Genomic DNA, 27,985 nt, shown 5'->3' with positions numbered 1-27,985 from the left:
ACAAGAGGCGCGTTTGAAATAGGCAAAATATACAACTGTCACAACATGTAATAAAACGCATATCTAACATACAATATGCTATTTCAACCTTTTTTTCACTATGTACGGTTATGGTAAGATGACGTGAGATTTGCGTGTATGTAGCATCGAAACAGCTGGTTTGTTTACATCCTACAATGAGCTGCTAGCATGCTAACTGGCTAATCCAAAACCCCATACTGTTTGTTTCGCATGATACTGGCACTACGTCTCACAGAACGTCACGAACACATAACTATATTCATTAAAAAACCCAAAATGCATGCCTACATCGAGACATTTTAGTGAAATAAATCAAATTGCGCAACAGTTAGCGCTGCTGGCTAAATAACCTTACGAAGCTCACTTTGAAACGACTGTTCGTGAAAACACAATAAAATATACTCAATATGACACACACACTCCCCTAGACACGTCACGATATAGTTACAATATTTAAGAAATGTTTGATTTTTCCTCCGTTGTTACACATAAGCTGTTAGCTCGTGTGTTTGGCTAGCAGGCCATCAACACAAACTGACTGACTGACTGAAAGCGATGTAATCAGTTTTCAGCCACACAGTCGTACAAACATTGTGATATATCGTTTTAAAATGTCTCACCGCTTCGACTGCATGCTGTAGGATGGATGTGAATTTTGAGAACATGCTGGTTTTGGGCAGAAGGAGTTTTCTTCTGGAGGTCTCCTCGCGCTTCCCTCTACTGCGCCTGCTGTTACTGCTGCGGTGATCCAGATTGAACACTTAACGGATGCTGATCCAGATATAAAAAAACCCTCTTGAATACATATATACCCACACACACAACACACCGCGATCGTGTGGATTTAAGGTGCAACACACAGTGTAATGTACGCACACGTAAAAGAAGGTCTGTTTCACTGTGGGATGGATGTAGGTTTGTCTTTTTAAGGCCACGGTGGCACTTCTATTGCGCTTCAGACATGCAGTGATTCACGGTGAGATCACTACCGGCAACATTCATTAGATTCCTTAGAGGTATTTTCAACACTTCATTTTAAGCAGATCTTTAAAATGTTATATTTTGTAATTCAAACGTATAGCTATAGCGCTTTCACATATCTGACATAAAGAAAAAAGGGTGAATATTAAAATACGTGGTCTTAATATAGCCTACACTTGTATGTTAAAGTCCCGGTGAAATTAAAAATGCCTTTTTTCATGAAATATTGCAGCGTTCATTGTAAATACTTTATCAATGTGGGCCATTCTCTTTTTAAAATTCGTGTGCTCTCGTAGTCTTAAATTAAAATCTGAAAATGCACTTCCTTCCTGTAATGACTTTCAATCTTAAATGACGTATGTAAGACGGTTTGGGCGGAGCATCCGTTAATCCATCTCCAAAGGTTTTGAAAGCCAGCGGATCATTTTCATGTATTTTCAACACTTCATTTTAAGCAGATCTTTAAAATGTTATATTTTGTAATTCAAATGTATAGCTATAGCACTTTCACATATCTGACATAAAGAAAAAAGGGTGAATATTAAAATACGTGGTCTTAATATAGCCTACACTTGTATATTAAAGTCCCAGTGAAATTAAAAATGCCTTTTTTCATGAAATATTGCAGCGTTCATTGTAAATAGTTTATCAATGTGGGCCATTCTCTTTTTAAAATTCGTGTGCTCTCGTAGTCTTAAATTAAAATCTGAAAATGCACTTCCTTCCTGTAATGACTTTCGATCTTAAATGACGTGTGTAAAACGGTTTGGGCGGAGCATCTGTTAATCCCTCCCCTTTAACTGTCAGTCTGCTCATATTTCAAAATGCAACTGTTTTTACACATCAAATCGCAGAGAAAGATGAAAGCCGTCCAGATTATTTTGCTCATTCGAAATTCATTTTACTCGGAAATGCGTCAAAATACGATTCACGGGGACTTTAAAGTTTGTGATTCATTCTTTTCATTCATTCATTCTTTGTTTATATTTTCCCACATTTTAGAATAATAGTAAACTCATCAGAACCATGGAATAATACAGTTGTCACTGTGACTATAATGTTTTGACTTAAAGCATTCCAAATAAATGAACAATATGTTCTATTAGCACATTTAAAGTCGCCCTAGAATTTTCTCAATCTTTTCCTTGGCATTTTATAAAGCAGCTTTTGATATCTCAACCTGAGACAATTTTAAAACAGTATTGAAAATTCAAACGTTGAACAATCCTCTTTCGCCCCACTGACTGACACTGAACTGAAGTCAGTCACCATAGTCCCCTTGACCCAATCTCCTATCATCTCCTCCAGGCGATATCCAGCACATTCAGATTCACATTCACACCTGCACTCACACATCATCAACACTTTCCATCCACATTCAAACAGGCCCAGGTCACGCCCCTACTTAAGAAACCCACTATGGACCCCTCTACTACCGACATTTACCTGTCTCTCTCCTCCCATTAATTGCAAAAACACAGGGCAGTTTTCAACCAGGTATCTTCCAACCTATCCCAGAATAAACTACTGGATGACAAGCAGTCTGGCATCAAAACAAACCACTCCACTGAGATTGCGCTGCTATAGGTCACAGAAGCACTGCGGCTAGCCAAGTCTAAATCCTCTGTCCCGATTCTGCTAGACTTATCAACAGATACTGCTGTCAACCCTGTCATCTTTGGGAATCTCAGTTACTCCTCTCCACTGGTTCAAATGCTACCTCTACAGCAGATCCTTAAAGGTGTCATGGAGGGGCTCGCTGTCCACTGCCCATCGCCCACCACATGATCACTGGGGTCCCTCAGGGGTCGGTTCTTGGACCGCTGTTTTTTCCCCATCTACACTAAATCCTTGGGACCCATCATACGGGCACACGCCTTCTACTATCACTGTTATGCTGACGACACACAGATTTACATCTCATTTCACCCAGACGATACTACTGTAGCAGCTTGCATTACAGCATGCCTAGAAAAGATCTCAGCTTGGATGAAAGAGCATCACCTCCAGAGGAACCCTGCCAAGACAAAACTACGCAAATTTCTGGCAAACCCCACGGAGTCACATTTGATGAACAGCTGATCACATTGCAATTATATTTCTGTCCAAACATATCATTTCAAACATTGAAACGCGTCTTCAGTTAAAACGATTTTTAAGAGCATGAGAAACATTTTTGTCAAGTAATTCCAAACTTTTGACACTTTTAGTGTACATGGTAAAATAAATAAAAATAAAAAAACTATAACATTTAACTCAATCAAAATAATACTATATCGTCACGACAATTAATGGACTCTTATAGCGATCCGAGGGACTCTTATGTTGAAGTTCTCCGCGCGTCTGGTTGGGCTGTTGATGTCTGTTTCTCTTCGGTCTGGCAGGCAGCAGGTTCGCACTCATAAACACAAACATGTCCGCGGTGCCCGACGGTAAGAAGCTGGTTCGGAGCCCGAGCGGACTCCGCATGATACCCGAGAACGGAGCCTTCAACAGCCCGTTTGCCCTGGACGAGCCGCAGTGGGTTCCGGATAAAGAGGTAATGGAAAGTATCGCATATGATGGTCCTGTAGTTGGTCTCTATGTTTGGGCGTTGTTTGCTCAAGCCAAATCAAACTTTGTTTTAAATCAAACTTTGTTTAGGCGAACAGGCTTCGTCTTATACGCAAATCAATGCATCTTGCTTATAGCGTGAATGTTCAAGTTGACGTCACTTAGTGTGAGTTAAAGATGTACTTGCGTTTAAATCTTGATCTTCACGAACTTCTCACCTGCAAATTAAAATGTGCATCTTATACCTTTTGTACGACTGTCAAATGACCATGCCACGCCCTCTCATGCATAAGGAAGAAAATATGCAACTTTGCATTTAAAGCAGAAATGAACTTAACCCTAAAGTACAAGGTTTATAATTTGCTTCCATTGCAAATATTTACAAAGAAAAGTTATATATGCTTAACCAGTGGACGGAGTTTTCTCCATATTAGTACTTTTCTGGTTCTTTGCATTATGTCAGTGTCAATGATGCTTTTACATGATCATGAATGTAGTTGAAAGATTAGATGCATTCACTTCTCAGTTCATACCCTGTCGCGATATTTCAAAACATATTTATGTTGTCCATAGACGTGTAAGCGCATCGCAGAAAATAACATTATTGTTTGTTCTTGTAAACAAAGAGATGAGTCAAAATTATAGTAAGTAGGCTATTTGGAGGTATTTAGGAATTATTTATGAGGCTGTGCAATATTAGATGAGTTTATTAGTTTATATAGCTGATGGCACTATCATTGAGAACACGTATACGGATCTCAGACCCGAACTGATACTCAAACTTCATTACTGTTGCTATTGTTGGCCCTGTCGGTCCTAAAAAGTTACATTTTGGCCTTGATTCTTTCCCTGCAGAGCCCAGATATGAGAGGTAAATTCGGCTAGTGTTTTGCCACACTTTCTTAATGAAACTTTATTGACTTGTTTAGTTATGTGCCCTTATGCATAAGTGCGTGTTTTAAAGGGTATTGGAAGTTTATCTTTTTATTTTCTAGTGCCCGAAATGCATGCAGTGTGACACTAAGTTTGACTTCATCACCAGAAAGGTAAGCAGAGATCTTGACCCAATGTGTCAGGAGTAGTATTGTTGAAAATGAATTTTGTGTCTTGTGCTGTTTCAACAGTTTTGTTTCTTTTTCATTATCTTGACGTTTTGCAATTTCTTTTGGCTTCCCTTTTAACGCATCCTATTTCCTTTTAATCCTCTTTTCCTTCCTTTTTTCTCTGAACTGTGTCTTAAGTGCTTGTGGGGTGGTGCTCATGTTGTGTTTATGTAGTGGATGTAAGTGGACACTGATGAGTGTTTCCTCCGTCCATCAGCATCACTGTCGGCGCTGTGGCCGTTGTTTCTGTGATAAGTGCTGCAGTCAGAAAGTGGCTCTTCCCAGGATGTGTTTCGTGGATCCGGTGAGACAGTGTACCGAATGCAGCCTCATCTCGCAGAAAGAGATGGAGTTTTACGACAAACAGCTTAAAGTGCTCACTGCCGGTAGGGTTCGACATGCACATGCTGAAACTTGAGTGTATTGATGCACAAACGCCCTCTGTTTCATTCACAGACTTGCTGTTAGTGGCTGATACAACCTTTAAGGTGATACAGGCTATGAAGAGTATGTATGTTACATAACTGCTCTCCAGCGTGTCCTGTCTTAATGAATAAACCTTGTCCCGAGGTTCTGCTTTACTACGGGTTGAAAAGTAATGTGGTGACCTGCTACGTGTGTGCATGTGCGCTTGGAAAGGTTGTTCTGATTGTATCAAGTATCTATATTCAGTAGCTTTACAATAAGGTCTCATTCACATTAGATGAACTGACAATGAGGCATAATACGTTTAAAACATTTATGTATTTATCATGTTTAAAGGGATACTTCATCCAAAAATTCTGTCATCATTTATTCACCTAGTTGTTCAAATCTGTATACATTTCTTTATGACGAGCACAGAGAAAGATATTAGGAAGAATGCTTATAACCAGGCAGCTTTTGCCCCCCGTTGACTCCCATGGTAGGAAAAATTACTATGGAGTTTTTTTGTTTGTTCTGTTAAACACAAATTTGAACAATTTTGAAGAATATTGGACAGCAAACTGTTCTGCGGCACCTTTGACTACCATTGTATTTTTTCCTACTAGGGGGGCAAAATCTGTCTGGTTATAAGCGTTCTTCCAAATATCTTTCTCTGTGTTCATCAGAACAAATACATTTATACAGATTTGGAACAACTCGAAGGCGAGTAAATGATGACCGAATTTAGATGCTTTTGGTGAAGTATCCCTTTAAAAGCAATACACTTGGTCACTTTTTTATTTATTTTCATTAGCACATTGACTCATAACTATTGACTTAAAAATGTATTAGTAAATAATGAAATAACATGTATTTACATAAATAAATGTTCTAGACGTGGAGTTTGTTGTTAGTTGATGTCTAATGTCAGCAAATGGAACCTCATGTTCTGTAAAATTCTGCGTTTGAGCAAGATTGAACCACTTGTGTATAAAAAGATTCACCGCGGAGTCACATGCTTCACTGTTTTTCTCAGCAAAAGTTTCTCACATGCCGTTTATCATTACTTAACTAATAAAGCTTTGTAGGGATGATCTATGATACACCAGGTAATGCTGATCAGGGCCACGGCCGAAGCAGCGTAATCAAACACAAATCCTCCCTTTTTTGTGCATTTCAGGTGGAACGTTCCTGGTCAAAGTGGAATCCTCTGAGAAATCCGAGACCATGGTCTGCCGTTTGTCCAATAATCACAGGTACGCAAAGAAACACAAAGTGACGCTGAATGTGATGTACCGTAAATGCACCATCACCTTGTTCTCTCAGATATCTCTTCTTAGATGGTGACAGCCATTTTGAGGTGGAGCTGTCTCGCATTTCCAGCATGCAAGTGTTGACTGACGGTCCGACCTCAGGAGGTGAGCCTTTAAGGAAAGAGATCTTATTAGATGTTTCGTTGCAACGGATTCACAGAGCTATTGATTTCTGTGACTGTGCGGCAGAGCCTAACAAAATGTAATGATGCTTAGAGCAGCTCAAACCTTTTAGTCCAGCAGTGATCTTGGCACATTTGCACTTAAAACTGACCACACTTTTCCGTTTTTTTCAGACGGCAGTATTGGGAATGTGCAACACTACGTATGACTGTATTGAATGCCCGTTAAATCATTGCTGATAAAGTACTAATTGTAAAATAATCTAGAAAAACACAAACGGACTGCTCTGTCAGACTAGTCATCTGAGAGAAGTCGTATTATAGTGCTGTGTGTGCGTGAATAGCTGCATTTATCACAATGTGATGACTTCTAATGGGCTCCTGATTGATCCAAGAAGCCATGCTGTAACTTCCTGTTGTACTGATCGATAGACTTCTACTACTGCCATTTTGATGCACAAGAATATGAGGATTCAGCGTGAATCTGATCGGTGTAATATGTGTATTATTTGAACGCTCAAGGAGGTTTGGTGGTTTATATTTCTGATGTTCTTCTTTCTTATGTTGGTTGGATTACTGCTCTGACTCAATTCTGATGGCTATTAACGTTCTAATTTAATACTGAGCAAACATGACTCTATACAGCTGGCGTACTCGCCTCAAGATGTATTTGAGCACATCCTTGAGTATTTTGTTATGCAATGCAATGACATTAAAGGCTTCACCACAATTCTGTCATTTACTCGCCCTCGAGTTGTTCCAAATCTGCATAAATGTCTTTGTTCTGATGAAAAACAGAGAGTTATATTTGGACGAATGCTTGTAAGCAAACAGTTCTGGGTCACTATTGACTACTATAGTAGGAAAAATGACAGTGGTAGTCAAAACTGTTTGCTTTCCTACATTATTTTATGTTTAATAATTTATCAAAAATAAATCATTAAGTCATTTGTCCTACTATAGTAGTCAATGGTGGCCAAAATCTGTTTGGTTACGAGCATTCTTCCAAATATCTTTCTATGCTTTCATCAGAACAAAGAAATGTTTACAGATTTGCAACAACGTGAATGTGAGTAAAATGATGACAGAATGTTTGGGTGAAACGTTCCTTTAATTAAATGTTCAAATGTTTTGAAGCCACTGTATATGTACATCAATATATGATGCCTACATACACATTAACCTTAAACGAACACTTATCTTTCTGTCTTATTTTTATCTTCTCTATTTTGACTCTTCTCTTGTGCATTAAGAGAACGATATATGCTCTTACACCACTTTGCTGGACAGTCATTTATCTGAAGGTCAGCGTCCCTTTTCCTCTCGATTTCTGGTGTATTTGCCATTTCAGTATTGTTCCGTGTTTATCAGTATCATGCTTTTATTGGAAGTCAGTTACCCGGCATGCACTCATTACCCGTGTGAACTTTACAATCTCATTGAAAGGCTGCATGTGCAATGTTGTGCCGTTGAGATGGTTCCTTCGTTTTTTGATGTTCAGAACATTGTGTCGTTCATTTATGTTTTTCTTCAATGCAGTTTGTGCTTGCTATAAACCTGATATAAGTTGTACAAATGTGTAAATGTGGATGATAGGGCGAGTGAATGGATAGCCATGACGGATTTGTCCTCATCCACGTTGGTATTCTCGAAATGAAGCACCGTGTCTGTTCACTTTAATAGTCACATTAGATTGTTTTCAATCAATATCTCACATATCGTACACTTAACAATTGAATTCTAAACTTTATTTGTAACGCAGACAGATATATCCTACGATGTTGCACCGCTGACCTTTGACCTGTTATAGGGGGTTCCCTCCGTGCCAGCGGTATGGTGCTACAGTACAAGCCCCCGGGATCTCAGAACCTTCAGCAGCTCCACATGGAGACGGCTGATGACAAGCGTGTCGCGTCCGCCTGGCTCGTAGCCATGCACAAAGTAGGTGGCAGGGAATGTGTGCATTGCGTAATGATCGTTTAAATCCGTTCATGTATTTTCCTCGTTTCAAGACAAATAATACATTTTCAAGATAATTTGATATATCGGCCAGTTTGAATTCTGGCTGTGCTTTCTGAAGCGATTTATTGAATTTCTGGGCCTAGTGTTGTTTACTCATTTGTTACGCCCTTTTTTTTCTTTAGGCTGCCAAGTTGTTGTATGAGTCGAGGGACTAGTGAAATGACACGATAAAGCACAACGCTGGACACAGAGAGGCACAGACAGAACAAAAGGAAGGAGAGAACATTGCAAAACCAAGTATTGTGTCATTTAGTCTTACATGTACTCTTAAGATGCTTGTATGATTTCTATTCAATCTTTTGCTTCTGCTCCCGGTCAAGACAGACCAGATTTACTACAGCTGTCTGTGCCAAAGGGAGGACCAAGTTTTCAGACGATTCACGTGCAATATGGACATGTATGATAATATATGAAAGCGCCATTTAACAGATGCTTTAAGTGTAGTCTCACGTAACAAAGTTTTGTAAACAAAATATATTTTGTCAGATATTCTTATTTTAACACAAAATGCTGTGTATCTACTTTTTACTGCCCAACTATTTACAATATGTCGTGCTTTTGTTTTCTTTACATGTTCGAAACACTTTTGGAATTGTTTTTCCTACACTACAGAAAGATGTTTCAGTTTTGTATCATTTGTTAGTTCCGTGTCTGAGTCTGCAGGGCAAGATTTCCCTTTTTTAGAAAACTGAAGTTGGGGCAGCCAAATTGCCTGGACGCATTTAATCTCATTCTGGGTAATCTGGTCGTGTTGGCTAATTTTCATTTTTCAATGTACACCAAATAAACATCTTGTATCCATAACTGGCCTGTTTACGCCTCATTTGTTCTCAGAAACACCAACACATTTCTTGAATCATTTTTCATCCGTTTGAAGGGATTGATATAAACGTATTACAAAGTTTCAGACTGTGAGAAGGAAGTTTTACAAATTAACTTTCAATATGTTGTTATTATTACATCCTGTCTATATTCATATTTAAGATGAATTCCATTATGAACACAGCCAATGTGTCACACTTACTGCAAAATGAAATGCTTTAACCAAGGTAAAAAAACTAAAATAATGTCATGCATTCTATTGACCGCATTGTATTCAGAACATAAAACATGGTGTACATACCAACAGATAATTTTGGATCTCAAACCTCAAAATCCAGTTGTTTTTAAAATGGACAGTAGAGGAGAGTCTAGCTCCATGAAAAATCCAGCAGTGTGCAGTAAGAGCTTTGTGTCTCTCTGCTGCCCTCTTGAGGATTATTGATGGATTACACCGAAAAACCTCAAGGATGACACTAACTATCGTATAAAAATGCATTTAAACACTTATCTTCAAATAATAAGAAACTAATATCTACAAGTTTTCCTTATGCCACATTTCAGGCATCTGGAACAAACTCTGTACATTTAATTCCTGATCCACATTCCAAGCAGAGACGGGACGCTTTCAGAACCATGGTGTGAATTAGTCAACAGCTAAGGACAGTAAGCTTTTTTGTTTAAATTGAGCAAAGTTTGACATTTTTTATTAAATGCCAAGGCTTGGTTAGGTTTTGGACTACAAATCCAAGAGCACTGTATGATAATGATCGTAAAACATCCTCCGTCCCTTTATTTTCATTGTGTATGCTCGCATGTACAGTATTTCATGTATTTATAATTTGTCAAAATCACAGTACTTTAAGGTACCCTCTTTCTACCATTATTCCTCTCTCTCTCTCAATTTCAATTTAAGTGTGATTTTTGGCATGACAAAATGTACTGCCAAAGCATTTGCAGCTGGGCTGCGTACAAATAGCGCAAGTATTACATTTACATTTAGCAGATGCTTTTATCCAAAGAGACTTACAAAGAGTTCAGGGAGCAATAGGCGATTTGTCTTACAGGTGCAATTATACAATAATGTAATAATACAAGTATGTAAACAAAAAAAAGGAAAGATGATTATAGTAATAAAATAAAGTGTGATGTATGCAGGGCATCTTAAAGTGGTTTAAAATGTATTTAAATATTTAAAAACAAAAAAGTGTAGTTTAAACCAATATTTACAAATGCAAAATATACATTTTGTCACGAAACAGGTAGGTGAGAAGAACCCAAGCGCAGGCAGCAATAAGGGGTAACACGGATTTTAATAAAGTAAAACAGAAAACAAAAAACAACGGGAGGGCAACAGAACGGGAGGGCAACAGAACGGGAGGGCAACAGAACGGGAGGGCAACAGAACGGGAGGGCAACAGAACGGGAGGGCAACAGAACGGGAGGGCAACAGAACGGGAGGGCAACAGAACGGGAGGGCAACAGAACGGGAGGGCAACAGAACGGGAGGGCAACAGAACGGGAGGGCAACAGAACGGGAGGGCAACAGAACGGGAGGGCAACAGAACGGGAGGGCAACAGAACGGGAGGGCAACAGAACGGGAGGGCAACAGAACGGGAGGGCAACAGAACGGGAGGGCAACAGAACGGGAGGGCAACAGAACGGGAGGGCAACAGAACGGGAGGGCAACAGAACGGGAGGGCAACAGAACGGGAGGGCAACAGAACGGGAGGGCAATGCTGGGACACAGCGTAGGGACAAATCCTCAATAGAGCAGTTACACAGAGCAAACAGTTACCACGATGTACGAGAACAAACGAACAAAAGACAATAGACAAGAGGGTATTATATAGGGAGACTAACAAAGGAGATAACAATGGGCAGGTGTGGGTAATGAGACACAGGAGGAAAGCTATACTAGAAACGAGAGGGGCGGGGCCAAATGACGAGACAGGAGAGAACGCATATTATGTCCTGATTGACAATAATATGTTTCTCTCCACATAAAACACGTGGGTCTGTCATGATTCTGCCCCAGACCAGAAAATCAAGACAAGAGAAGGCAGAATCATGACACATTTAAGTAGCAGAATAAAGGGATGTAATTATATAATGTTATTATCACATTTTGGAATCAGTATCTCTTTTGTTGCGACACACAGACACATATTGTTAAACTAACACTCATATCTCTCTCTCTTTCTCTCTCTCTTTCTTTCTTTCTTTCTTTGCTTTCGACCCTTTGTTGCTCAAGGGATCTTGTTAGCAAACACAGTTTATAACACCCTACTAAAACCAATGTGATCCTCTCATCATCGCTAGATTCCTGTAGTGAAGCCTTAGCTTAATTTTAAACAAAAGGCAAGACGGTAAACAAACTCATATAAATGCATACGAACTTTATACCAGCACTTTGTTTATAACCAAACACCACAGAGATCATACATTCTCTTCTCCATCTATAGTTCCTGAAGAGCCGCAAGGGTAGATGAATATTGATGAAACCTAATGATTTAACATTTGCCATTATGGAAATGTGCTTTTTTTAAATCAGACACACTATTGATTAAAGGGATAGTTCACCCAAATATTCTGTCACCATTTATTCATCCTCATGTCATTCAAAACCTGTATGTGACTCTTGCATCTGTGGAAAGAAGATATTTTGAGAAATGTCTGGTTTTGTATTCACACAACGGGGATCGTGTCATTCTTGACAATATCTTGTGTTCTGCAGCAGAAAGTCATACAGCTATGGGATGACGTGAGGATGAGGAGATGATGAAGGTATTTGTTTTTTATCAGTATGTGTGTTCCATGGAAATCAAAGTCGAACCTCGCGGCTATCTCATCTGAATTAAAACAATATCATGTAACTCGCACAAAGCTGCACTGTTTCTTTACAGTCTTGTTTGTAGTGAACAAGTGCATCGGATATATACGTCGGGTGTGAAAAGGCCTTAAGGAGAGAGCTAATAGGCTGACTGTGCACTAAATCTACTTAACAGCCTTTCCTTTCATTACTTTTAAATACATCTAGTCCACATTTCTTCCCTAATCTGGCTTTCTGCAGGTACTGCTGTATTGTTTATAGACATAATTCCTTGTCTGCTCGGAAGAAATAAATGAAATTGATGGTGAAAGGCCACCAAGGCCCCCCACCTCTGCTCGATGAGGGAGGACGGCTATTCCGCGCCTCTCATCTTGATGTATATTGCCTCTGCTTCAAATAAGCGCCTGGGTGATGTTTTATCTCCTAGAAATGTTCCATAATTCATCATTATCAGATCCAATTATGGGCAGCAAAGCACAATGCAATATCCCTCTACCTAAGACAGAGCAAATAAACAACCCATCAAGCCATCGTATTCTCTTTCCATTCCCCCTTCTCTCTCTCTCTCTCTCTCTCTCTCTCTCTCTCTCTCTCTCTCTGTATGTGTGCGCCTCTCTCGCTCGGATCTTTGGCTCTGATTAATAAATGTAATTAAATTAAGGCATGAAACGCATTCATAACGGGAGTTTATTCATAATTACTGCAAGCAATATTCAATCGGTGTGCAATAAAGTCGAACCCATGAAGACTTAATTAGACGCAAGTGTCTATTTACAAGCAGACATTTTAAGGGTTAGAGGGCCGCCCACCCAGTCGCATGAGGATTTCGCGATTGCTGTATTATTAAGAACAAGATGAGATGCAAGGATCCGTGCAGTAGATATTACTGTTGGGCCTTGATGAGGAATTACGTGCTTGTTTTGACCCTGAAATGGTGTCCCCAACCACAAATAGTCTTCTTTTCATATGTTTTTTCAAGAAAGTTTTTTATGGTGTTTTTTCAATTCTTGTTCAACACTACTCTTCTTTTGCAGCGAAGCCTTGCCAGCCTTTGATTTTAAATGATTGAGTCCTGTAATTTGCTTATCATCTGTCCACCACCTGCATTTTTAACTAACACGACATTATCTCAGCGGTAAGGATGATGATAAAAGATGTTTATCATTTATTAAATGCACTCGCTGATTATAATGAGTCTAATGACAGTGATTGTTTCCTGTCTAATGGCGCTCCCCTGTTGTTTCTCATCTTCTCTGTCTATGCGTTCATTATGAAATCCTTACGGCAGTCTCGTCAAATCCGCAAATCATGTCCTGTTTGTGTCCTGCTCTATTTTCATCCACTGGAAGTTAAGATGGCGAGAGACATTTGCTGTATACAGAGGTGAAGTGATATGGCCCTACAACTTTTATCTCCTGAAAGTGAGTGATTGTGGCACTGTGGGTCACGTTTTTCTCTCCAGATATAATATTTGTGCATTGTGCCATTCTCATACAATCGGCTCCATCTTCTTTATCCAAAAATGTCTTATTTTTCTTTATAAGGACATGTTTCATAGTTTTGTAACGCTGGATATAAAGCATGGAGACTGTAACCATAGAAACAGGGTCTTTAAATGAAAAAAAGAAAATTCTCCCATCATTTACTTTCCATCGTCGATCCAAACCTATGCGGTGTTCTTTCGGCGCAGAGCACAAAAGAAGATATTTTGAAGAATGTTGATAACCAAACAACACTGGACGTTGTATGCACAGAAAACGAGACATTTCTCAAAATACCTTCTTTTGTGTTCCACTTATCATCTGTCGCGATCACAACAAACACCTTTTCCGTCATGGGACTACTTGAGGCTTACGTATATATACAATAACTCAAAAATTTCAAATCGCTTTGCAGACTATGTTCAAGTCACACAAGGCATTAAACATCCAGAATTCAAACTGCTGTGAACCGCTTGGTAAGACTTTGTCTAACCAACATTCAAAGTTTCCTCGTTTAGATTTACATTTAGTCATTTAGCAGACGCTTTTATCCAAAGTTCAGGGAGCAATAAGCGGTATGTCAAAAAAGAGCAATAGTACAATAGGTGCTAATAGAAAAATCTAGTTTTTATGTGATCAGTTTAGGCTTTTCCAGGCATTTCGTTTGATCTGACTTGTCTTATTGGCAGTTATTCCTTTCAGCAGAATGTGAGCCTTAAGTTGGCATACTTGAATAACACACGTTTTTTCATACATTGTGTTCACTTTTCATAACTATAATAACTTTTATGCTTTACAAACTGTATACTTTATCTCCTTACCCCCAAACCTAACACTAACACAAACCTTTTTGCATTTTTACATTGTGCCTTTCAACTTTATCCATCCTGGTGGTGACATTTGGTCCCCACAATGTTTAAAAACCTGTATACACACACACCGCCTGGTTCGAAAGTCTGTGTCGAAGCAAAATCTCATCATCAACTCAAATGCAAAGCACGAGCATCTTCTGGGAGAACTCCATCACTGTCAGCATCATCTAAAACACACATACAAACTCTCTCTCTCACTCTAGCTCTCTCTCTCTCTTCTGTCTTTTCAATGCAAGAGGAAGAGCTGCTTGTCACTCATCGATCATTGGGGAGGGGCCGAGGTAGGAAAGAGGTTAGTCTGTGATCTCACAAATTTTATACCTTTTATACATTACATAAACCAATATAAACAGTTGTTTAGTGTAACTGAATTAAACGCTGTCTTACAGTTTACTGTTATATAAATGAGGAATTTGACTTAACAAACAACTTATTTTTTAGTTTTGCAAAACGTTTAGTAGTTTGGATTGACATACTACCAAGGCATGGGTTTATTAGTTTTCTTCTTTATATGAATACGTTCTTTACATTACACGACATAATTCATGAATGATGCTATTTTGAGTGTTCAGTCTCTTTAGTGTTCACCGATCATAACAGAAGATAAGCAATTCTTTGCAGATCTCCTTCAGAAAGTGACACATTACCCGCCAGTACGTTCAGGAACGCAGCGCACGTTTTAGATTAGAAAGCTAAAGTCTATGTTTTTCACAGCTCTTTGAATTTCAAATAATACTAAATTTTGTATTGCATCCGTCACTTATATTCAAAGGGAAAGCACGTGCCTCGAACAGAACCCAACGCTGACTTGTGGCCAGCAAACCTTCCTTCTGTTTTCCAGCCTCCTGTCCTCAATCTCTTTCACAGTCTCATCCGAGAGTGACAGCAGAACGCTGAAATGAAGGCGCCTGATCGATTGGCTTAGCGGTGATGCTCATGGTAAATAACAGCAGCTTAAAGCGCCACTGACAGGAACCGGTTTAAAAAGCTATTAGACTTGTTTCCAACTCCTTCTGAAATAATACAATAAAGAGGAGAATGCGTAATGAAATAAGAACCCTGTAATCCAATTTCGCCGCAGATCCAATCGCATTTGTGAAGTCAACGGAGGCTACGTTGATTCGCGTGGCCTCTCTTTCTTCCTCGTGGTCTCTCCGAACTCTTCTTTTAATCTCCCTGAGTGATTCCAGAACGTTCTGCCCGCAAATTTAGCAGAGACGGGCAACGTGGCACATTCTGACCCCTCTATCCCCTACGCTATCTCTGTTTTCCCCAGGGCTCGATATTTCCTAATTGATGTTGTGCTTGCACTGAATTACAGGCAATATCACAGCAACTTTTCTTCATTTTGACCACCGTTACAGCGTTCTGACTGAGGTTTGGTTTCCCTGATCGAATCAGATGCCTCGGAGAACTGACTCAGACGTGTTTCGAGTAAACACTGCGTGTTGTGAGAGGCGTCTAATGGTTGTGTACCGTAACTGTTTAAAATTCATTGCTGTGGGTGCTACACATTAGATTAAATTTAACATGAATGGGAAAAATGAGTGCGTATTCAGCTTGTTAACAGGAAAATTACAGGCCTTTTTTAAAGACATTATTACTTTAACTGTGAAAGTGCGTTCAGGACTTTGCTAACAGTGCCTTTACACTGATTTGTGTAATTTGTTTATCGACGGTAATATACTACATCTTTTCAGAGTTTAATGTGCAAAATCAGATTACGGTAAGCCATTACAATGTGACTCAGTGGAGTCTGATCTTTTGTCAATTATTTGACTAAGTAGCTACAAATTCATACATTACGAATTTAAAAGCGTCAAATTAAACCTAAAAACAGTTTTGAATAATATTTGGGCTGATATTTAATTAGTTTTCAATTTACAAATGTCTTTTATTAGTTTTAGTTGTAGTAAACTATATATTAACCTTGCTGGCAAGACAGCAGATCATACTAAAACATTCAAACGAAATAATACCAATTTGCCGCTTTGTAAAAAAAGGGGACCAATTTGATCTCACAGGAATTCGTACGTTTTTGTATGATTCACAACGTACAAATTCATACAAAGTAGCCAACTCGTAAAATGCCTTTTTTCTTCATTTTGAAGCATTTTACGAGGTGGCTACTTTGTATGAATTTGTACGTTGTGAATCATACAAAAAATCATACAAAAACGTACGATAAAAAAGAAGTAGCCCCAACTCTAACCCCGATCCTAAACCTAACGTCACTGGCAAAAGCAAATCGTAATAAAATGTACGAACAAGATCGTAGGAATTCGTACAAAATTGCCTAAATTAGCCTAAAATAGTTATGTTTTGCTGTGAAATTGTGTTTTGGTGTCTTCTACTGTTAATTTTCTTTACAGCACACCGTTTGGAGACACCAATGCCATGGCAGTTTTTGTGGCTATTTAACAATTCGGACAAAGTGAACAATTATTTGAAGAAAACAATACTAAAACCCCATCCCTAAACCTAGACGTCACTGGCGTGAAAGCAGATCACGCCAAAAAGTACAAATGATATCCTACGATAAACACAGACTATAAAAATTTACCAATTTTAACAACTGCTTCTCCAAAAAAATCATTTTACACATTAACAAATCATTTGACAACCAAGCAAATATAACCCAGAACGAATTTATATGTGCTTTTGCATTTTTCAGTTGTCATCCTCAAGAAGATTGTCTCGGATTTAAGCCGTTGCTATACCAACTGTGATCTGCTATTGAGACGAGACACAAATTGTGATAGCCAATCTTCACCTCTTGCTTTCTCTCAATGCCGACAGAGAGCTCTCCAGACGAAATTTGCCAGCCCTCGCAGTTCTCCGGCTATGAAAAATGCCCCAGTAGAGTCTCTGTAGGCCTCGCACCGCACAGAATGCTGGAAATTGGTTTCTGTCCATTGGAAACTGAGCAATTTACGCGACTTGGTCCCCGGCCCCTCTGAGAAATCGTACTAATTTCATGCCTTTTCCAAGCGAGTCGATGCCTTTCTTCAACATGCATCAATGTAACTTTTCTCCATTACGCAGGTACTTAAAGAGACAACGCTTTCAATGGAAAGGAGTAAATTAGAGTTGAGAACGAAATAATAAGGCTCTTTGCTGCTCGCTCCCACAGCATTTCTCGAAAGTGTCTCTATGAGTTTGATCCAATCTACGGTGACTCTCACCTGGAGACACTTCTGCTGGTCTGAGGCAGAACAGAGACTTCAACTGTCGGATGTGTTTTGATAAAAGGTTTGGAAATACACTGTTGCATCAGTATTGAAAACGTTTTTAAGCCAGGTACCACATCCGTCGCGCCAATTGTTTTGGTTATAAAGTAAAAACCTGTGCCATGTTGTTCAATGATGTCATCTTTGATGACACAGATTAGCATCTCCTACAGAACGACCACAACAATTTCATGTTTTTGACATTGATTCCCAATTGGCGTTTTTTCCGTATTTGAATTTCATGTTGCTTTTATGTAACCGATGACTAATAATATCGGAGCCAAAAAGTTTAGTTTAGAGTTGAAAGAGAATGTGAGCTCTCTGAAATAATCTATCTGGACTCCAGTCAGAGTTCCAGAGCGAATAACTATCCATCAAATTGTAAATATTTATTACTCACCTGGCACAAAAGAATGTTGCCATGACAGCACAGCCATGTGGGCTCTCCAAAATCTAGTCTTGACAGCCTTGAAAGCCCACAAGTACTGATGCCAAATGAGAGGTGTCAAGTGGCTACCGAATATAACACAAAGCCATCAGTCTGCCAGTGTAAATACCAGTGAATGTTTTTATTACGTGCATTCACCTGCCGTGTTCAAAAATAAACATCGGTGACCAGTAACATGACCGGAGGTTCTTGGACACAAAAGTTCATTGGTGTACAGTCAAATGTGTTATACTAGTATACTTTATCTTTGAAAATAATGTATACTTTAAGTCTACTTTTATATGCAATTACACTTTGGTATGCTTGACTTATACTAACAGAATAGTACACCCTGTGTGGCTTATATTCTTCTCAGTTCTTCTATTATACGTGACATGTCTTTCAAAGTATCACGACTTGACCAGTAGGTGGTAAGCTAGTACTTTTTGTACTTTTAAATGTATATGTTCAATATAGAAACAAATCAGTACACAGTCAGTCATTCAGTCATTTTTTCCTGTGACAAAGGAGTTTGATCAGCTGTAGGTTTCTGTTCAGTCCTCAAAGCTCCTTCGGGCACATTTCAAATAGAAAAGCCAAATGACATGAGCTGTTTAAAGTGACAAATGGAAAGCCCAGCTTACAAAATCATTTAAACGCAGAGGGACGCCCTGACCAAGGCGTATAAGAGAACATAAAGGAAAGGATGAAGGACGAGGTGTCTTAATGTCAGTGTTGTGTGATTTACCCTCAGGCTTTACCACATAGACACTTTACCGGAAGAAAACAAAACCAATGCTGAAATATGTCTTCTGAACCCAAAAGAAGATATTTTGAAGAACATTGATGATAAAACAACTTTGCACCCCTTTGACGAAACCACTGAGAAATTTCTCAAAATATCTTCTTTTGTGTTCCACAGACAAAAGAGTCACTCGACTTGTTTTCTCATAGAGTAAAACATCGCTACTGTAGCGCCCCCTATAGCTGCCAAGCTGTAAACTCAACAGTCTCTTCTGATTCTGAAGATTTAATAACGGACCAAACTTCACAGCAGGCCACCAAACACAATCTGCACATTTGTCCCCTGAAACTCCCGAGGAGATATTACAGAGATCTCCTGTGATTTTCTTTTTCTTCCTTCAGGATATTTTCTGTGTTCCCGGCATAAACATTTATAGCTATTAAGGCATAAACAACCCTTCTCAGGTCGAAGTCTCTGATATGAACGTTTGTCTGCTGGTTTCTTATATTGATGAATATCTCTGTGCTCTCTCTCCATCCTCTCGAATCAAAATAAGATTCAACCAATAAGTTCTGCTTTGAGCCTTTTCATCTGAAGAGGATTTTATCAGACCTGGATATTCCTGACGCGAGGGAGACCCAGGTGAAGGTTTTGCTTAAATCTACGTTTTGTGTTTGTCAGTTTTTAGTAATAGTCTAGTATTTTAGTACACTACAGATTTTTATAACTGACAACTAGTAATGTTGATTTTTTTATCACAAGAAATGGTGATCCTAAAACCTTATTTATGAGGTTTAAGCCATTAGAATATCCCTGTATCTTGTATAGATGCCCTTTAAATTTTTTAGTATTTTATTTACGACATGTTTAAAATGATAAGCGGGAAGGTCAATATGTAGCCTTCAGTAAAAAACTGCACTGATTGAGTCGCCTTTTTAAAAGCAGAATCAATTCTGGAGTGTTCACCTTGGAAATAATTTACAATCCTTTACCTGCATGCTCTAAAATGTTTGAATAAAAAAATATTACCTTTAAGGTGGTGCGTTTAAAACAGAGATAATGATAAATACAAGAGAAATTATTCAGTGTTAGGGCTGAAAGGCAATTTTGTTTAATAAGATAAATAAAACCATTGTTACAAATGGACAGATTGCCTTATTTACTACATTTATCCAATAAAGATCCAAGGAGAATCTGAAGTGAATTAACAAGCTCTTAAATTCAGTGCGTGCCGCAGACAGAGGAGTTTATTGATTGTAATATTTTAAAGCTGTCCTTTTCGCCCAAACCCTTAGATACTTTAGAAAATATACACACTTTGGAAATATACCAAGAATATTTCAGGTTTTAAAACCCAATCACAAGCCACAGAAACTTCTGATATATGAATGAACATAAAGGTACATTTTTTAAAATAAAGCCCTTATAGAAAAACAGCACGCACATTTCACGTTTTCTTTGCTCGGTTTGATCCCGTGTAAAATTCATGTGGCTTTTTCAAATTCTTTTTGAAAATGATATACCTGACAAAAGCAACATAGTTTCGTTAATAAAAATAAAAAACTAAATTGATTCACCCTGACGTGATTTAAAACCTCTATATGTGCATTTTTTCTGTGTAACACGAGATATTTTGAGAAATGTCGTTTTTTCTCAGACAGTGAGGTTCACTTACTCATTTGGAATGACATGGGGTTAGGGTGGCCATTTCCATAACACCAAAAAGGAGGACACTTTGCTGCATTAAGTGAGGCAAGAATAACTGCATCTGGTGTACTCGCAAATATAATAAAATTTTGTCCATCATACCTATCGTATCATGATACAGTGATTCTGAAATAGCCTACTCTATTCTGTTTTTCAGTGCTGGCATGTCGGTCAATGGCAGCTTTCCCTTTACTACTAACGTCCACTTCACAGCGACATAGTGTACAAAATCCATGGAAAGCATCTCTACTGCTTTTTAATATGAATTCGTGCTCTTTTGTCCATTCCGGATCAAATGATGTCGGACGTTTCGGCATGTTAACGTTATGATGTGACGTAGCCAGTGGACTCCACCTCAATTCGTGGAGGCTTGTTTACGTTTTTAACCAACTATATATCAGATATTTATGTGACACCTCTTTCAGCCAATCATTTGTTTGACCGGAGATTTTACGGCGTCAGACACTATGCTGCTAAGTCCCAATAAAGGTTTTAGAGCGAGTTTTTTAAGGCCGATTCAGCGCAACTCCGAAAAGGAGGACAAATGATTGTCCGGCTTGAGGCTGCGCCGGACGTATGGCCACCCTACATGGGGTCAATGTCAAGTCAATGATGAAAGTGTTTTATTTTTGGGTGGGCTTCGTTACATGATATTGTACTGTTAGACAATACGTTTTGTGCCGATCTTGTGAGAACCGACTCTTTGAGGCGCGAGGAACCCGGCTGTGATCTCTCATTACGTCCTCATCCCAAACGCTGATTAAATGCCTTTTTTTCGTATTTCAAAGAGCGCACTTCTAAAAAGCGAAGATGCAGGCGCGTTTCAAACAGATGCTGAGGATAATTAATCCAGACAAAGTTGTCACATGGCACCTTTTCATCCCGGTTCATTAGAGTCTAATTGTATTGTACAAAATACAGCGTGCCGTAATCTTCCACAAAGAGAAGCGAATACGCTCCGGTAATCCGTTCTTCTGACTTTGGCCGCTTTGCTAATGCAGTAAAGCTCCGATTAGTATCGGCCGGTCAGGGGGTTTAAGGTCTTCCACAACTATCTCCTTCTGACGGATGAAAGAAACGGGACGTTTGTTTCGGAGAGGTACAGAGAAACGCAATCCCTCTTCCCGTGATGAATTATATTGCGAGGGAAACGTGGGCCCGGCTAACCCTCTTTGCTGTTTTTGCAGCTGTTTAATTTAGTCGAGTGGAATTGAACAGTAAATACTAATATATGCTCGGCAAATTGGCCAGCGAGGAGCGAGATGAGGTCCGGGTTTGATTTAAAGTGATTGTGTCTGAGATAGAGAGCGTGTGCTCTCGGGGACCGCTGTTCATTAGTATGTTTTCAAAGGGAGGGAGCTAATTGTCGCTCGAACACAAAAGCCGTCCTCCGCGTTCTGCAGTTCCACCGCACCCTTAATGAGTTTCTGTTTGTAATGAGACACTTACCGTGTTTGGAAACGGATTTTCAACGGTCCGCAGATCAATAACGCAGCCAACAAATACTTGATCTCACCTTATTCCTTCACTCTCTTGCTCTTTGGCCTTTTCTGATTCCATCGTATAAATCTAGACGCCGAACCCGAGGGAGACTTTCCGCTCCAGCTATTAAGAGTTTATGAGTCGGTGCGAGTTTAAATAACATATAATTAGTCAATGGTTACCCTAATTGTCTGTTTTAGACCAGACATAAAAAGTGAGGCGATCTTTGAGGGTCTTCTGGAGATATCATTAAACTAATGAAGCATAGAACAAACTCTTTAAGGCGTGCAGGTGTTTCTGAAGGCGTCTTCTTTCATCAACATTTATGTCACGTTTCTTGTCGTCCGACAGACAAAGCATCTGTTCAGACATTTTCCACTAGACAGACAACAGCGATGGAGAGGCGGATGAATCGAGACCCTCCCCGTGGAGGCGAGAGATGAGAGAGATGTCTGGGCAACCCCGCTTCTGGAGGGGGGTCTCTTTGTTGCAGGGGGCTTCGCAATCGCTCTGATACCAACAGCTCGGCGTTGTCAAAAGGTCTGCCGTTGTCTGGTTCCTTTCGTTGTCGGTTTCCCTGAAGAGCGTTATTGTTTAGCGATAGGGTAACACGCGAGGTGCATTCAGGCTTAGCATCTGTGGGACATTAACTTTTCTACTTGTCAAAGCATCAATGCTGTGGTCTCTAATGAGCGCTATTGGACCGGTGTAAGTGTGTCGTCTCTCTTGAGGATAAAGAGCAGGGAAAAGAGCACGGAAAATGTCACGGGTGGACGGGTCTCATGTTCTGAAAGACCATTTTCATTTAATTAAAGAGGTCTCGAGTGCAGCACATTATTGCGGTCTGTGGATGAAAATGACAACACGGCATTAATGAATGACGTGAAGAAATGTCACTTCAGATCGCATCACCGCTGATATGAGTGGTATTACATTTTTTTATTTGTACGGGGAGAACCAGCTTGGTCTCATGGGAAAAGGTCTTTATACGCCTCCAGAGACATAGTTATGTATATTATTTTGTCGGTCTGTCAATTGATCCTGCAAAAATTTTTAAAAGTTTTAACTATAACCAAAGTTATCCAAAAAATCCACTTAACAAATTTGACCGTATGGCATAAATCTCAATGGCCTAGAAGAGGGGTAAGTTGTCACAATATAAAAACTCAAAACACTTAAAGAAAAAATTTAATTGATAATACAAAAAATAAACATAAAATTACAACATGTGAAATACATGTGACAATATTAAACCTGATTATGATCAAAACCTGGTGCAACACCTCTCTGTCCCTTTAAACATTAAAGTCAGGCTTTAATGCTATTTCAACATTATTGTAATAAATGAAACGTTGTTTGCATAAAGCTTTGTTTTGTCTAACTTTGAATGGCAGTCAATGTAGAAAGAAGCTTTTCAAACGGAAATGTGTCGTAGTTACAGAACCCAGCGGCCGCGGCTAACTGGACCATGCTAACCTTGAGCCCCGCTTTGAACCAACTCAAAAATCAATTTATATAATGTCATCCGGTTCCACAACCCACAGATGTGAAAAAATGACTCAATCAGAACGTTGAGAGTAAACCTTGAAAGGCCATCATCCTGAGATGCGTTCTGAAAATGTACCTGAGTAATGTCAAATGGGCAGGTGGGAAATAGGCAAGTCATTCGCAAGTGAAAAAGAAAATGGCATAAAGACTGAAGCGGAGGTCTCCCGTTGAGGCTGTGCCGGGATAAAAGGCTGAGATGAAGCGTGAACGGATGTTAATATCAACCTGGTGTTCTGCATCACATTATGAATGAACTTATCCGTTTTCACCAGTACACATTTTTAAAGCTGGTTTGTTTAAGTCAGTTTCATCCACCAGCATCTTCTAAATGATACCACAAAAATGGGGAAACAAATTGCACTGATTGTGTCATTGGTATGTTTCTCCGCTGGTTCACAGTTCTGGTTTTGAAGCGGGTCTACAGATGCATGCAGATGGATCATACAGAGCTTTTGGTTCTGCCGGTGTGTGTGAGCTTTTGTGCGAGTCGGCTAATGCATTTGCAGACGGAAGCTCTGTTTTCTCTGCCACTCACGCTGAGGCACATTTGGATGAATAAAAGGACAGTCAGAGCAGATACGAGTAATGCGATGTGTTGATGCTGGCATGAAAGCTTTCTGAAAAACACGGTCCACGGGTTGTCTAGATGAGATCCTTTTTTTACGTTCTCGCCGGTGCGCTTTTGCTTTTGTCTTATTCTGCGCCGTGATGATGTTTTCTTTTTACTCCTTGAGTCTGGTTAAGAGGGATTACAATAAACTTGTTTAATTTATTTCCACAGGGTGGTCCTTGTAGTGGACATAATAATAGGACTCGCTCAGTAAACATGAATCCTTTTTTACATTTCACATTGGTGCAGTAATCCTGCAATAAGTTTTATTTATAAGAAGTTTTATGTATAACAAAAATGATGAATGTTATAGCTGGAATATATATTTATATACTCTATGTAGTCTTGTTCTATACAAAAGGTCTTTATTGTGTTTAGATGGCTTTACCTGAAGGTCATGTTTTGTGTGCCGCAGATAGCATTTAAGGATATATTTTATTATTGAGTTAAAAACACGTTTTCCAAGAACATTGGAAGAACTTCTATAGGTATATAATATTTCACTGTGGGAAAAGCATTTTGGCTATTGTAATGGCTGCATTCAAAGCATCCAGTCATAGCCTTCACATCATCAGAGGAACGTGTGAATATTTACATTTATGCATTTGGCCGACGCTTTTATCCAAAGTGATGTACATTGGACTGCGCTATACATTTGTTTCTGACTATGTGTGAAGATGTTTCTGTTGTAGGTGGCTGGCGGCCAGAAACAAGTTACTGGTTCCAGAGACTAATGCTTTTCTCATCAGCGGGTCTGAGCGCTGATCCGTCCGGACTCTCACCCTGTTCTCATTAACACAGGGTCGTCGGTTTCAACCTCTCTCTATGATTTTGACCTTCAGCGCTCTGACCCGACAACAAACCACCCACCCAATTACGACCAACAGCGCGGTCATCCACAAATGCACATTTCAATTAGATCCCACGTACTTTGCTAACCACACTGACTAACAAACAACCCGCACGGCACAGACTGAAAAAAAGTATTCCTTTGGAGGAATAAAAAAAGACTTGGAGAGTATTTGACTTATGAATAATCATAACTGTGGATAGATGATACATATTTGATTCTTTGGTATCTTGGCGCAGTTATGATTTTTCAGAAACACCAAAGGAGGAAAAACAAGGAGAAAGGAGAAGATTCTTGCCGTATATTTAAAGGGATAGTTTACCCAAAATGGAAAATTCTGACATCATTTAGTCCCCCTCATGTAATTTCACACCTGGATAAATGCTGACCACAAGATATTTGGAAGAATGTTGGCAATGTTCAGTTCCGGAAGTCAAACAGCGTAGTCAAAAATGCTTTGTTTGTTCTCCTAAATTATTAAAAATATCTCATTTTGTACAAAGAATACACCATATTTTTTCTGCTATGGTAGTCAATGAGGTCCCAGAACTGAACATTGCTAACATTCTTCCAAATATCTTTCTTTGTGTTCAACAGAACAAAGACTTTCAGGTGTGGAACAACTTGAGGGAGAGTAAATGTAAATGGGTTTCATTTTTGGGTGAACTATCCCTTTAATATAATTTCTGTCTTGAACATTTTTCACCCCAAAGAGCATCCAGGTATTTGAACTTGGCTTTTTGTATTTCCCATAATTCTGTAAATGTTTATGCTTACATGTTCACAAATAAAATGCTGGGTTGTTTTCAACCCGCAGCGTTGGGTCAAAACGGGACGAACCCAACCCTTTGGGTTCAAAATGAACCTTTTGCTTTAACACAAAATGCTTGGTTGTGTTTACCAATTGTGGAGTTCCACATTTTCTGTGTGAATTTAACCCAATGATCGGGTTTGTTCCTTTTTTGACTCAACACTGGGTTTAAAAATCCAACACTTTAAAATGTTAAAGTGACAAAATTATGTCTTTCATTATTCACTCTCCCTCGAGTTATTCCAAAACAGTAAATATTTATTTGTTCTGTTGAGCACAGAGAGAGATGTTTGGAAGAATGCTTGTAAACAAACAGTTCTGGGGCAACTTTGATGAATTTTTCTTCTATGGTAGTCAACGGTGCTCAGAACTGTTTGCTTACAAGCATTCTTCTAAATATATTTCTCTGCCTACATCAGAACAAAGACATTTATACATATATGGAACAACTTTGAGTCAATAAGGACATCATTTTCATGTCTGGGTGAACTGTCCTTTTTAATTTAATTTTAATTGGGGGGAATTAAATTACATGGAAATTCATCGCTATACACTGTAAATAGCCTTTAGAATCTCCTCTAAACACACACACACACACACACACATACAAACACACAATGTCTGAGTAAAGATATCAAATGTCACAAAAACAGACATTTTCTTTAAGACTGAGTGAGTTCTGTAGAGAGAAACAGACAGAAGTGTCCTGTGTGAGATGGCGCTGTCTGTGAAAAAGAGCGTCAGAAAGAAGAGATTGAACTGAAAGGTCACAGATATATGAAGCGCCAGAGGAACTCCTCATATACTAGATAAACACCAGCACATTCTGTTTGCCTGAAAACAGACCAACCACAACACAGATGCCCCTCTTTCACGAGTATTGTAAACAAATTATAACATTTATTCATTTATCAGACCCTCTTCTGCATCAAACATCATTCACATTTCTTCCATTACACTTACAGTCAGAGAGGTTGGCAGGTAACTTTTGATGTATATGTTATAACGTGCATCTCTAGATAGATGTGAATTCTTCCTGCATGTTTTCCTCTCAGTGATGGATTTCCACCGCAGCATTTATCACTTTGATGGCACATCTTTTACATGCACATACTGTAAAGGTGTGTAATAAATGTACCGTCGCTTAGCAGACATCAGAGACGCAGAACTTAGACAACCTACACGTTACTGATTTCTTCAGGGATTGAAATATCAGCTTTAACTGTCACAAATCAAACCAATGAGCCAGAGAGACCAGAGGCTCCTGCTGCCTCAAATATCATGTGATTCAGACCTGCAAAACTTTGACTACACACACACACACACACACAAGTTATGACTGCCCAGAGGATCCGGCGTGAATCATCTTTTCATCGTGACTCATGTTGACTGTAAAATCCCGAGCTGACGTCACCCACATGTCTGTATTTATATCAGGGGTATCATTCAAACACAGCCCGAAGGTGAAATAAGGCCGTGGAAGTCGAGGATGACAAAACTTGAAATTATGCTAAAAAATATGTTTGTTTATTATAAGCTACAATAGGACACATAGACTCATCAAGAAACAGATGCATGACGCACAGATAGCCTTCATCCAAGTTCAACAAACAAAAATGTAGCCCTACAACTTTATCACAATTTTATCATTTGTACTTTTTTGTCTTATTCAGACACGTGACCTCTGCATCTGTCTCGTCCTGAAGAAACATATTAAGACACAGACGCTCAGAATAGACACACCACCTTTCATTCAGTGCTATTCTTACCAGTACAGAAATGATGCTGACAGCTTTAGAGGAGAAAGAGAGAGAGACAGAGAGAGACAGAGAGAGAGAATCTTGAGGTTCAATCATCCAATTAAACTCAACTTGAGACCTTCGGCGTTACGTCAGAAACACTAAAAATCTTAAAAGGTTTTTACCTTACGATATTCTCTAGATTGCTTTATAAAGATGGCTACGGATCGGATTCCCAGAGGGAAGTTTTATTGCTCAAAGACTAAAATTGTCATTTTATAGCTTTGGAGGTTTTAAAGGTTCTGTATTT

The 27,985-nt window shown here is 39.1% G+C and overlaps 2 protein-coding genes across 8 annotated transcripts in view; one reads left to right on the top strand and one right to left on the bottom strand.

Moving 5' to 3' along the window:
- The window catches only part of fhip2a (FHF complex subunit HOOK interacting protein 2), a 31,041-nt gene extending 8,797 nt beyond the window's left edge, over positions 1–22,244 (bottom strand). Inside the window, exons 1-2 of one of the 3 annotated variants that reach the window (XM_079473124.1) lie at positions 22,152–22,244; positions 642–792 (exon numbers count right to left, since the gene is read on the bottom strand). In XM_079473124.1, the coding sequence (XP_079329250.1) occupies positions 642–686 (45 nt within the window). In that variant the 5' untranslated portion in view covers positions 687–792; positions 22,152–22,244. Of the gene's footprint in view, positions 1–641; positions 869–897; positions 990–22,151 lie in introns of those variants that run through there. The other 2 variants (XM_079473123.1, XM_079473122.1) reach the window with 2 other exon arrangements.
- zfyve21 (zinc finger, FYVE domain containing 21) lies at positions 836–9,322 on the top strand. Of its 5 annotated transcripts, none has more exons than XM_079473126.1 (8): positions 836–1,037; positions 3,387–3,541; positions 4,551–4,601; positions 4,876–5,044; positions 6,244–6,319; positions 6,390–6,481; positions 8,309–8,439; positions 8,643–9,322. In XM_079473126.1, exons 2-8 carry the CDS (start codon positions 3,416–3,418, stop codon positions 8,673–8,675), a joined length of 678 nt encoding a protein of 225 aa, XP_079329252.1. In that variant the 5' UTR covers positions 836–1,037; positions 3,387–3,415; the 3' UTR covers positions 8,676–9,322. The 5 variants fall into 5 exon arrangements, 3 of the variants coding, with proteins under 3 accessions (XP_079329252.1, XP_079329253.1, XP_079329251.1); XM_079473127.1 differs by having other exon boundaries at positions 854–997; XR_013787574.1 differs by having other exon boundaries at positions 929–1,037; positions 8,261–8,439.
- Positions 22,245–27,985: the final 5,741 nt, after the last annotated feature.

Source organism: Barbatula barbatula, assembly GCF_947034865.1.
Source record: "Barbatula barbatula genome assembly, chromosome: 14".
Lineage (NCBI taxonomy): Eukaryota > Metazoa > Chordata > Actinopteri > Cypriniformes > Nemacheilidae > Barbatula > Barbatula barbatula.
This window is presented reverse-complemented; position numbering and strand designations above follow the sequence as displayed.